We start from the raw sequence: 13780 nt of genomic DNA on the forward strand, positions 1-13780 counted from the left end.
ATCGCGTTTTATTTTTTCTATAATTTTTCTATAACTTTTCAAGTGAAAAATTATATTGATTGTAAATCAAGGAATGTTGTTTATGGAATTTTTTGTAAAAAAGTGTGACAAAATAGTGTATGTGGGAGAAACTGGTGATAGATTATATCAAAGACATGTTTTAAATTTGTCTTTAATTAGAAGGGAAACAAATGATCCTGTGGCTTCTCATTTTAATTCAGGTGTACATACAGCAGAAGATTATAATATAATAGGCATTGAAAAACTGTATAAAAATGACATTCACCGCAAATATAGAGAAAAATCTTTGGAAGAAAAAGTTGAACACTTATATACCATTTGGTATCAACAAAAGGGAACACTTCTGTCTTTGAATTGGATTTGTGAACATTTGTGTGACATTGTGATACTTATTTTTACAGATATACATTTATATATACTTTAAAATCATCTTTTTAATATAAGTTGTATTCTAGTATTTTATTCTGTATGATAAAAATTTTGATAACACAAGTACAATTTTTGCTCTCACAATATTTTCAGATGATTTTGGCGCAATTTTATTGCATGACGCATCGTCTCAAGCCACGGTCCGGAGTCCGCATATAGCTCTCTCCTTCCCGTGGCTGCTTGATCACAAAAAGTGTCGTAATATTGAATATTTACGTCTCTCTATTGTGACGTCATATTCAGTCAGTGGCAAGTTTTGTTTCTATCGCAATTGAAATCAACAACTGACGTCAACAGTATACAAGAAATATTTCCTTTACTGCGATTGGATATTGAAAGGTCGCGATAAAGTTCATCTTCCGACTATGCTTTACTCGCATTGGTCAAAATTTTAATGAGCTACGACGAATTCTCTCCTCGTTCAACCACGGCCAGAATGGGAGAGGATCGTACATCTTGGCCGTGGTTTGCGACGATGTGCATGACGTTGCCTCTCAATTTTTATGTTCATTGTGACGTCATAATACGTTGTTCGCTGTTGAGTTGCTATGCAATAAACACGACTGATGAAGGCCGGTAACACGGTTGAAATATTTCGAAAAGTGTTTTAAAGTTTTTTATTGTATTGACAAAAAGAGACTTTGGATATTTAAAAAAATATATATTTTTTTTAATTTTTTTAAAATTAAAATTTGTATTACATATTTTCTCTTTGCACTGTATATTTCTCGTTAACTATCATTTCTTATTTAAGGTCTTTCGTCCCAAACGGAAGACCTTATTGTTTTCGTTCGGTTTCTTTTTTCCCTATCATTATTATTTTTCTTACCTATTTTGTGCACGCGATTTCTCAAAAACGGTTCGATTGATTTTCATCAAACTTTCAGTTCTGATAGATATTTATCTGAACCTTGTCGGAAATTTTCGTTGTTGATGACGTCACTTCCGGTTGTGAGATACGGAAGATTTTCTGATTTTCAGATTGTTGGCTTGTACTGAGATCTCCTCCTAAACGACTTAAGATACATAATGAGTTGAAATTTTCAGTGAAGATAGTGGAAGGATTGAAGATGTGACATTTTGCATCTAGACCTCTCCAGGAAAAAAGGCATCGACGCTCGCCTGGGCTCAAAAAATGGGCTTACAAGCATCTCGCAAAATTTGACACGTTTTCTTTTATATCTTTTTACCTGTTAATATTTTGTTAAAACATATATAATAAAAGATGTGCAATATAATAAGACCTTTCATTTTGTTATCAAGAAAGCGGGTTAGCCCTTCAAATTAGGGGCTTATAGGGGCCGAAAGTCTCTCATTTTTAACTCTTAAATGATCAATATTTTATATTGTTATACCCTTGTAAATAGCTTTCTTTATATTTATTACTAATAAAAAGTCCAACAAAAGAAATGTTTATTACATCGGTCTAACAATTTCACTGTTGACCGGCCTGCCGGTCCAACATAAGAATTGTTTGACCGCAACGTCACTACTATATCACAAGTAATTAGTCATCGTTCAATATCGGCGACACGGAAATAGCCGAAGTTAAGTACTACAAGAGTCGTTGCTACCAGCAAGGTAGGGAAGAAGGGAAGAGTATGTTTTGTGATAAATAATTTTTGTGATATAATGAAAATAAAATTAATTTTTTTTTCTCAACTATTTTATATTTACTGACCCATATAAAGTAATTGTTAACTAGAGGTACTGTGAGCAATGAGCTCACTAAATGATACCGCCCCCGCCTCCCATATAAATATAATGGCAGTGTCCATGTTTTGCTCTGGAAAATCAAAAATATATGTCAGATCAAAAAGTAAAATAGGAGGTGCACAATGGCAATATGTAAAAGATTTTGTGAAAGTTTCAGTAAATTTCCTTCAGTGGTATAAGAGGAGTCGCGGATAATAGATGGGTACCCCAAAGCGTAACAGACGGATGGTTTATTTCCTATCTAGCTTGTAACACGAGCTTTGATTGGTTACAAAGTCGGGTGTAAATATCCGTGCACCCGACTTCAGCCGGGTGTAAATAAACGTGACGTCACAAATATTCCGATTACAAAGCATTTTTATATACCCTCCCACTTTTCTAGCGGGGGATATAATAAAGTGTGTATTGATTAAATCTTAAGTGAGCACTGAAGGGTATAACAAAACAGTTATAGACTGGGATTCTGGCAACACATGATTTGTTGGACCTGAAGGTGAAAATGTTGCCCTTGGCCTGCGGCCTCGGGCAACATTTTCACCTTCAGGTCCAACAAATCATATGTTGCCCTCATACCCAGTCAATAACTGTATAATACATTACTGAAGCAAAGATATTCATCTTAACAATTTGCGACAATATATGATAAAAATTTGATCGTATGTTACTTAATAAGGGGTCACAAACGGCTGGAAAGCTAAATATTTGACGCTTTATATCTAGAAAAGCGTGAATATTTTGATAAGCAATATTGAACAAAAGATGGTCAGAATAATGTTCTAAACAATATGCATATTTCTAATTTTTGTATAATGGCCCCAATAAGGACTTGTAGGGCTTGCCCCTAAATATTTTCATTCATCATATCTCCACAACGAAAAGAAATGATTATCTCTGAATAGGTGTTAAACAAAAGTCTTTAAAATCACAAGACCTTTCACTTGATATCAAGAAAAAGGGGCTGACCCCTCACATTAGGGGCTCAGAGGGGCCAAAAGTTTTTCATCTTTAACTCATTAATGATCAATATTTTGTAATACATTACTGAAGCAAAGGTATTCGTCTTTACGATTTGCAACAAAATAGCATTAAATTTTGATCGTATGTTACGTAATAAGGGGTAACAAGGGACCAGAAAGCTAAATCTTTGACGCTTTATATCTCAAAAAGGTGGAATATTTTTAATAAACCATATTAAACAAAAGATGTTCAAGATTTGATATGAATCAAAAGAAGAAAATCTAATAAAGGAAAACTTTATACAATTCTCTTTTTACGAATATCTCAGTCAAAATCACACCTCATCTCAGTCTGATTAAAATCAGATCTTTGTTACGCTCCGAAATTCTGATAGTCGCTGTACAGCGACTATCAGCATTTCCGAGCGTAATAAAGATCTGATTTTAATCAGATTGATCTCATCTTATCGAGAAATCGGACGGAAGACCTACTCGTTGCTCGCAACGAGATCTCATCTAGTTGTATTCTATATTTTCTTATTTGTATTCTGTAATTTCTTATTTGTATCCGATAATTTTTCATTAGTATTGTATCCGAGGGATTGTTCAATTTTTTCGTTACGAAGGATTTCATCGATCAAGTTTTAGTCATTTTTTTTTGTAGAGTTGTGTTCAAACAACCAAGATATGTTTCGGGTGAACTGGGCTCCTCAACATGTATTTGCGTGGATGCCAAGGTACTTCTCGGGGGAGGGGGGGAAATCTTGAAGAATTAGATTTTTTTTTTCAGGACACTTCTTCTGCAGATTCCATGTGCCCAGCAGAATTCATGAAAATGTGCATCTTATTGATATTACTTAATTAAATATGCAGTGATAAACTCTGTTTAATTATTATTCAAAGAAAAAATTATATTCCATAGATTGCAAAAAAAAAAACAAACAAACAAAAAAAAACAAAAAAACAAAAAACAAAAAAATTGTTAAAAAAAAAATCTATCCTTAGCCACTTTCAGGAAAACATCAATTTTTAGACATATAAATTTTACTCTGATTTTTCAATGAATAGGTTTAATGTTTTATGTCAATTAAAAATATCACTCTAGCACGAGAGAATATAATATGTCCAAGATGACAAGAGACAAAGGAGAAGAAAATATGCACAATTAATCCTGAAAATTCGTATTTCGTATTCGTATTCGTATTGGCTGAGGTTCCACCAGTCAAGATCAAATGATTTAATTTCTCACATCTTGCTAATTTTCAAAACGGTACAGGCTAAATTAATCTTTCGTAACGAAATATCAATCCTCGGATAAAATCAAAATACAAATGAAAAATTATCGTATACAAACAAGAAATTTTAGAATACAATTTGAGTAAAACTAGAGGTACTGTGAGCAATGAGCTCACTAAATGATACCCCCGCCTCACATATGAATATAATGGCAGTGTCCAAACTGTCCATGTTTTGCTCTGGAAAATCAAAAATATATGACAGATCAAAAAGTAAAATAGGAGGTGCACAATGGCAATATGTAATTAAGAATATGTGAAAGTTTCATTAAATTTCCTTCAGTGGTATGAGAGGAGTTGCGGATAAGATAAGAGCTGGGTACCCCAAAGCGTAACAGACGGACGGACATGGGATTCAGAAATAGATAGACATTATATACCCTCCCACTTTTAAAAGGGTATAATTATACAAAACAAATGGAAAAGATAGAATATTGCAACGATTGCCATGCCATTGAAATCACACTACTCTACTGTTGTTGTTCTTTATAACATGTTTTGAACCCCCCCCCCAACCCCATCCCCATAAAATCATCTTCCTAGGTCATATCATAAAATCTTGACTTGGGAACGACATGTAGGCTTTTACCTGTGATTTACTTTGTGACTTTTCAAAGATTTACTGGTACTTTATTATAGATTAATAACAATCAATAAATATAAAAATTAATAAAAATATTAAGATGGGTCTTTACTGGGGGAAATTTGAGTCCCTAATGAAAACTAGAGGTACTGTGAGCGATGAGCTCACTAAATGATACCCCCCCCCCCCCGCCTCCCATATGGTTTTAACTGGTGAAAAAGTCCATGTTTTCCTGTGGCCGGGAAACCCAAAATATGTGTCGGATCAAAAAATAAAATAGGAGGTGCACAATGGCAATATGTAATAAAGATTCTGTGAAAGTTTCATCAAATTTCATTCAGTGGTATGAGAGGAGTTGCGGATAAGAGATGGGTCATTTTGCGCGTAACAGACGGACGGACGGACGTGCAGACGGACGTACAGACGGAAATGACGGATATACGGAAATAGCTATTACTATATACCCTCCCGCTTTTGAAGCGGGGGGTATGATAACACGACCTGTAGGCTGTACTGAATCGTATAATTATAGAACCTCTTATCAATCTGGATATCCCAGACCGAGAGTTTCAGTGTTACTTCCGGGTTTAATAACTCTAGTCATGAATCGAATGCTCCCACTTTTCAGAACTTTACAGGTTTCCAGCAGAAAGGTTAGTGAAGATATTGCTTTTTTAAAATATGAAATCTAATCACTGATTAAAAAGTAACGCAATTACAATCATTTTGTATTGATTTGTTTTATGGGCACTTTTTACTTTTTTAATTCAATTTGTATGGAAAATCGGAACGGTTATAAATAAATATTCATTGTGATAGTGTGAAAGTCTACCCAATTTTTGGATATGCTATTTGCATATCAAACAAGCACTGTCAAGATCAAAACATGAATCTATGATAAGTATATGTCATACTTGGGCTTATGTTAAGATGTAATTTTTTAAAATATAGATAGAAGAGAATGGCAGTAAATTTTTCTAAGGCAATTTTTTCAAGTGAAATAAATTTCCCTAGTCGAAAAATCGAGAGATTAAATTGATTTTTTTTCTAGTGAAATTAATTTTCCTAGTCAAATAATAAAGAGTTTTAGTCGATCGATAGTCGAGTACATTTAATATCTTAAACAAGCTACCGTCGTATACAACGTATATATTTACCTAGTACAAATACATGTGTTACATATATCCTAATTCTATATCAATTTAGAAGATCTTATAAGATAGGTAATTTTTAAGAGTAACAGAAGTAAAAATATTTCGATTATTCAAACTAGTCGATATGATCGAGCTATAGTCGAGTAGTACACTCGAATACTCTTTCACATATACAAAGAATATGTTTCTGAAAGAGTGATTGCTATTCTTCAGAGGGTCATGCTCTACGTACCTTGTGTTTTTTCTACTATGGAAATATTTCTTTTCAAAGGGGTGTTTAATGGTGTGAGCTTACTATATTCACAGCAAAGAACATAACTTGATGTATAATTTATGCATTATCTTACACTGTGACCGTGACTCTGCATCGGTTAAAGAAAATCGAGACAAAAATGGACACAAAGACTTAGAGATTTTAAGACAAATAATTACAGGTATTCATTTTCCCATTAAAGAAGTCACACAAGAAAAACGACGACATGTCAACCCCTAAACATACTGTACATGTTCTAGTATTCATATAAATCTGAAGTATCGTATAGGTCATGTTGGAGATGGCAATAGATCTGAAAAATTTTATGAATACATATGTGTCTTTTTATTATCACTTTCATTTTTTATATAGAATCAACAATTCGTTGGTCTTTTAAGGCAGTTCAGTGGATTCAAGGTAGATAACATCGATCATTTTGTGATAACAGTCAAGGATATAGACAAAACATGCGAGTTCTACTCCAAGGTTTTGGGAATGGAGGTTACTACTTTCAAGGTAAATATTTGGGTTTTTTTTAAAACTAAAATTTGGCCAACAGCCAGTGGGTAAAATTTTAATTGTATGACACATTGTTAAACATTCCAATTCCTCTGATTTGGCTTTGATCGACCCTATATGTCTCTCTCTTGGATTTACAGACTTGTCTTATCAAACCTCATAACCCTCTTGCATCGTTTTATTTAAAGGGAAACAGAAAAGCTTTAAGTTTCGGCTCTCAGAAGATTAATATTCACGAGCATAGGAAGGAATTTGAACCCAAAGCTCATCTTCCTACCCCAGGATCAGCAGACGTTTGTTTTATCACGCGGGAAAATCTAGATTCCGTCATCAAACACTTGCAGGTGAAAGAAACATGTATATTCATTTAAGCTTGCTTACCATTGGTTTCATATTGATAAATTGAAAAGGAAATATTATGATTGATAACAGTTACATTCTCTGACATGAAAGAAATTAATTCTTTTCTATAATATATATTGTACATAATTTTCATCATCTGCGCAGGCTTGTAAAGTCGAGATAACCGAAGGTCCAGTTGACAGAACAGGAGCACAGGGTCCCATCCGGTCTGTGTACTTCCGGGACCCGGATAATAATCTCATAGAAGTCTCCAATTACTGAGATTTATATATTATCTATGTATGCAACACAGAAAAATAATGTAAAATTTATAAGGTCATCTCAACTGCGAGCTAGTTAAAAATGAACGTAGACTTGGATCAACATTTGATTCTTGAACCAATCAACAATCTAAAAATTCAGTGTTTGAAATGACATCTCGAGAAAGTACCTATATTTTTCCCACCACAATGTACATTACTTCATGATAAGAAATTCATTCCGTTTCCTTCGGATTCCCATTATATCTTTTCCACTAAGGGGGGGTTTATTTCGATGTATTTCGACCACTTTCGACCAGAATAGGTTGTTATGAATTTATTGGAAATATTCTTCTTAATCTATACATGTATTTGTAGATATATCCATTAAACGTAACACCTTAAAACTTTCCAATTTTTAACTTGATATACAAGTCCGGGCTTTTTAATTTTATTTCAATAAAAATGAAACTAAAGCCACGAAGTGCGAAAATATGCCCTGTCACCAAAATAAATGAAATTTTATTTTATGATAGTTAAGATATTGTGGGTTATAACACAATTTATTTTTTAATGATATCTTTTCCAGTTTTCTTTTTATAGTCCTTTGAAATTGGTATTGTTTTCAAGTGAAATCTACATGAATAACGTCATGACTTTTGACGTTATATATACACATGTACATGTATATTGTAACGGTATGACGTTAACATTATTTAAATGAAGGTAATTAGATGTAGATGTACATTATTTGGGGGAAATTCTGCTAAAATAAACCCTACCTAAGAATTTGGGATTATTTTAACATTACCATGTGTATATACATATATTTGTTGCCTATCATGCGTAATTTGTATGGACATTGGGGTTAAAATTATACTTATTCATATATCCCTCAGACTTGCTGTACATATGGAAGGATTTAATTTTGCCGACGTACCTTCACACGTTTTTTATCGTCAAGTGTTATCCCTTCTAAAGAAGCTCTAAGGTGTGTACATTGCTATCTATACTGGAAATTTATTCGAGATTCATAGTCAAAGACGTTTTACGGCATTTCTTTTGATAAATTGTAAATTAATTTCCAAATCTATAACCTCTTTATTTAAACCTCTTAAGTTTTGTTCATGAAGTGAATGCATAACGCCAAGAGATGAACAGGCGCGGATCAAGAATATTCAGAGCACATTGCAAAGGCGTTGCGAAAATATTATATAAATACTGAATTCTAAGACACACCATTACACTGACATATTTCTGTATTTTATATTTTTGCCAAATGAAAATATATTTGTTTGAAACATTGATGAAAATATCAGTATACAGTATATACATGTATACGTATGTATATACATCGATATCCTCAGTGCGAAGCTACGCACATCATTAATAACATTTTTGATTTTGAAGCAGGATGAAAATTTACTTTTGTACACCTGCAAAAAAAAAATTATTTCATTAGATTTTGTTTAAAAGTATAATAAAATGAACGGCTGATATAGGTATGTAAATTGTGGGTATAATATGTAACAGTACTGACTCTACCTTTCGTAATATTATAAGGAACTTGACAGTCATATATTCATCCAAGTTCTAGATCTTGTTTCGTGGAATTGCAGACAATATTAATATCTAAATCCTCCAATTTTGTACATTATTTCTTTGTTAGTAATATTTTAGCAGCAAGCTAGCCCAATGTTATTTTGCAAAGGGCAGACGTGATTATGATATTTCCTGTTTTCACGGTGATGGATCCAGAAGGGGCGGAGGGTCCATTCTTTGCATTTGCTAAGAGAGAGAGAGAGAGAGAGAGAGAGTCCTGAATTATTGTTGTGCTTTTTATTTTAGAATATTTCATTGAAAGGCTAATGTAGTAATATATAGAAATTCAATTGCGAAAACAAAATTGGATTTACGGGTTCGGAGATTTTAGCTTTATTTTCCTTTCATTGTCGAAACCTTTCTGGTACTAATTCCATAATTTGTTCCCAGTTTGATGACCCCCCCACTTTTAAAATGATACTACACCCCTGTATCTGTTTATCTTTCTGCAAGCGTACGTTATAACAACTCTATTCCTCTTCAACCCCCCTTCTGAAAAAAAAATCCAGATCCGAGTCTTTTACAAGCTAGTAATCATGTAAAGCAGCATTAAGAGTTGTCTTCAGAAAAACAGTACTAACTAGTATCCTATAATTTAAAGAAATTAAAACGAAGATAGTGTACAGCTTTAAAACGAAAACAGGCGATTGAAAGGGGGTGAAATTGGAGATAATATAAATAGACCTCTGTTAATAATTTAATGATATCATCGAGTAAAGTTAAAGTGATTCATCTTGATAAAAAATGAATTATTTGAAAGAGCACCATCTAACATAATTACAGTCTTTATGACGTCACAATTGACGTATATGTATTACTTTTAACGTCATGTTCAAAGACTGACGAAGAGAAATGTAACGTATATGTTTTTTGAGTTTTGAATTCAGATAACATAAATCGAAGATCATGCCTCTCCACAAATATCGTTTCAAATGAACTACTGACTATTTTTTTTAATACATTGTGTATAATTTTTATACAACTATTGTTATATAAGCCAAATATTACTGAAGGTTTAACAAAACTGTTGAATCTTTGCGACATCAAAATTTAAATGTAAAGTCATATTTCATATTGGCCACACGTACGAACAACGATTATATTAAGCGTGTAGATTCGTATCGGCAATATTTATACACATGGTAAGTATGAAAGTTGTTCTTGACTGTGGCCACACTTAATTTTGGGAAATTCTGCCGAAAAATCGGCATTTTTGAACGTTTTTATGAAACCGTCTCATCTTCAAACCATCGCACGTGCCTTACAGCGCATTATTTTACAAAAGGAGTTACGGAAGGAAAAGAAGTATGTTGTCCTCTAATAATTAACGTATAATACCGGCCATGAATAGAAACTCGATTTTTGTGAAAAACACAGGGCCAAATATGATGATTCGTGGCTCTACCTCTTTAAGGTCAGACGACACGTTCCTCAAAAATATATAATTTTTCTTAAGAATTTGTCATTGAAGTAAAGGTATTCAAACAAGTATCCTCACAAAAAATCAGGGTACCTTACCAGGCATTTGGACAAGATACTGCACGGTCATATTTCTTATATAACCCTTATGGGTAATCTTATGAATGGCCTATATCACAATTTTTGGTGTACTTATATTTAAAAACATTTTGAAAACAATGTAGAAATCAGAAGAAAATGACAAATATGAAAAATTTTTGATATAATATAAAGAGATACAAAAGAAAAATTTGAGGAACGTGTCGTCTGACCTTAATTACTTACCTTGTCATTAGTCATTTGCAAAATTGTTTTGTTAAAAACATTCTGACTATACACACAAGTACTCTGCAATTGATATTAAAAAGATACTCGAGTTTCTGATTGACAATACATGTATCTATGTGGATTTTGGAGACAAGTATTCCAACAGTCTATTAGTTCAATATATCACCCTGTTATTAGCAGACCTATTTTTGTAGTCATACCTATGGCACGCCAAATTCACAAAAATGAGCAAATCATAGTTTCACAGTCGATAAACCTACGATAAACTAGGTTTATCGGTTGTAAACTATAGTTTACGGACTGTAAACTATAGTTAACGAGTTAATCTATATTTTACATCTGTAAACTATAGTTAACGCGATAATCTATGTTTCACAACCGTAAACTATACTTAACACCGAAAACTATCATTTGCGATTGCAAAACATAGATTATCTGATAAATACAGTTTCAAGATTGTAATCTATGGTTTACAACTCTTAAGTATAGTTAGCGATCGTAAATTATAGTTTACAGACGTGAATCTATGTTTATCAACATAATCTATTGTTAACGTTTTATTATAGACAGATAAACTTAGATTATCATTCGTAAACTATAGTTAACAACCGTTAAATATATTTAAATTTACAGATGAAAACTTAACGAATTGTAAACTATAGTTCACGGTTTGTAAACTATAGTTTACAGTCGATAAACCTAGTTTATCAATTGTGAAACCATGTTTAGCACGCCAAATTCACAAAAATGATCAAATCAAGTTTCACAGTCGATAAACTAGGTTTATCGGTTGTAAACTATAGTTTACGGACTGTAAACTATAGTTTACAACGTTAATCTATATTTTACTTTTGTAAACCATAGTTAACGCAATAATCTATGTTTCACAACCGTAAACTATACTTAACACCAAAAACAATCATTTGCGATCGCAAAACATAGATTATCTGAGAAATACAGTTTCACGATTTGTAAACTAGGCCTATGGTTTACAACTCTTAAGTATAGTTAGCGATCGTAAATTATAGTTTACAGACGTGAATCTATGTTTATCAAAAAAATCTATTGTTGACGTTTTATTACAGACAGATAAACTTAGATTATCATTCGTAAACTATAGTTAACAACCGTTAAATATAGTTTTACAGATGAAAACTATACTTAACGAATCGTTAACTATAGTTTACGGTTTGTAAACTATAGTTTACAGTCGATAAACCTAGTTTATCAATTGTGAAACTAGGTTTAGCTAATTTTTGTGAATTTGGCGTGCCATACATACGAAGAGAATTTGCCCAACATCTTATACGTAAAAAGAAGAGCTAGAGTACTCGCTATGGCCTTGAAGTCTACATTTAGATATGATCATAATGACGACGTATTGTCAATTGACAATGGTTATTTCCATTCTTATGACGATTCGATATATCCCGGTGAGCTTGAAATAAAAGATACCACAGAGTCTGACACATCTGTTTCATATTTTGATATTCTACTTAAGAAAGACGTTAATGGTATTCTAACAACAGAGTCTTATGGCAAACGATGACTTTAACTTTTCAGTCGTCAAGTTCGTACATATGGAGCAATATACCTTCCTCACCTGCATACGGAGTTTATATCTATGAACTGATTCAATACGCAAGAATACTATCCGTATGAAAATTTTTTTAAACAAGGTAAGTTATTGACACACACGTTTCTGAAACAAGAATAACAGAAGTCGATACAGTGACCTTGTCGGCAAATACAATTGATCATTAAGGTTTTGCCAAGGGTCAAGATGTCCAAAAAATTATTTTTACAATAGCTCTAAAACTATGAGAGGTATAAAGTTAAAACTTTGAGAGTTTATAAATATATAATTGATTAACAGATAGAAAGTATAACTTGAAAACAAATATTTAAATATATATATATTTTTTTTGAGGAAGAATGTATCAAGAAAATGCATCTTTACCAAAAAAAAAAAATGCATGCACCTGCTTAATTCTGTACTTTTAGTGAAAACCATCATTGCAGAAATAATATAACTTTATCAATGAAGGACAAGATCCGTCATTTGCAATGTACTTTCGGTTTCAAATCTTAACATTTGGACAAAATAAACAGGGAAAACAACTTTCTATAGGCTATCGAAGTCCAACTTGCCCTTCATTGATAAACATTATGTTTCTGCATTGATGGCTTTGATGAAACAGTACAGAATTTAAATATATGCATTTTTATTTTTTAAAAAGGATTTTTTTCTCGATAAATATCTTTTTTTTTAAGTAGTTGTTATCAAGTGATACTTTTTATCTGTTAACCACTGATATATTTATGTTACTGTATAAGAGTTTTAACTTTATAAACTACAAAGTTTTGGAGCTTTTGTAAAAATAATTTTTGGGCATTTTGATCTTTGGCAAAACCTTAACAAGTTAACAGATGGCAATTATTTACACACTGAATTGTTGACTGCATTGATTTTTTTGTTATTTCCCGATCATAACAAGAAGCACACGGCGGGTGTGACCGGTCTGCAGGGGATGTTTACTCTTCCATGGCACCTTATCCCACCTCTGATGTTTTAGAGGTCCGTGTTTGCTCTGCTCCAAATGGACTTTGATCTTGAATACTGTTCGTTTTATCCATATACATGTATTTCATTTAAGTCGTATAGATATCTTTACTTTATTTGAAGATACTATTACTTAAAGTTTGGAACAAGCATATTTCAGATATAAGGGCTGATATTTGAATATACTTAGTGTGTTTCACTTTTATTTTTCTGATGAAATAACTAAGGAAATATAAGTAGATTATATACTGCATGTCGTCCATATTGTAGAATAATGAGGATATAATAAAATAGTATAAAAATACTGTATATATTTTTTATTATTATTCATTTATTGGCCC

General features: G+C 32.4%; 1 protein-coding gene across 1 annotated transcript; it reads left to right on the forward strand.

Annotated features, from left to right (window-relative positions):
- Positions 1–5533: 5533 nt before the first annotated feature.
- On the forward strand, positions 5534–8001 carry LOC134240436 (glyoxalase domain-containing protein 5-like). The gene is made up of 4 exons (XM_062722527.1): positions 5534–5653; positions 6780–6923; positions 7115–7270; positions 7434–8001. The coding sequence occupies exons 1-4, from the start codon at positions 5603–5605 to the stop codon at positions 7548–7550; spliced, it is 468 nt and encodes a 155-aa protein (XP_062578511.1). The 5' UTR covers positions 5534–5602; the 3' UTR covers positions 7551–8001.
- The last annotated feature ends 5779 nt before the right edge of the window (positions 8002–13780 follow it).

Source organism: Saccostrea cucullata, unplaced genomic scaffold (assembly GCF_032062105.1).
Source record: "Saccostrea cucullata isolate Sc308-1 unplaced genomic scaffold, CSIRO_AGI_Scuc_v1 ctg246, whole genome shotgun sequence".
Classification (NCBI taxonomy): Eukaryota; Metazoa; Mollusca; class Bivalvia; order Ostreida; family Ostreidae; genus Saccostrea; species Saccostrea cuccullata.

Excerpts from the sequence above, each read along its gene's own strand:
- LOC134240436 (XM_062722527.1), top strand. The coding sequence starts at position 5,603 with ATGAATCGAATGCTCCCACTTTTCAGAACTTTACAGGTTTCCAGCAGA. Across the intron at positions 5,654-6,779 it reads TACAGGTTTCCAGCAGAAAG|AATCAACAATTCGTTGGTCT; the intron begins GTTAGTGAAGAT and ends TTTTTTATATAG. Across the intron at positions 6,924-7,114 it reads TGGAGGTTACTACTTTCAAG|GGAAACAGAAAAGCTTTAAG; the intron begins GTAAATATTTGG and ends TTTTATTTAAAG.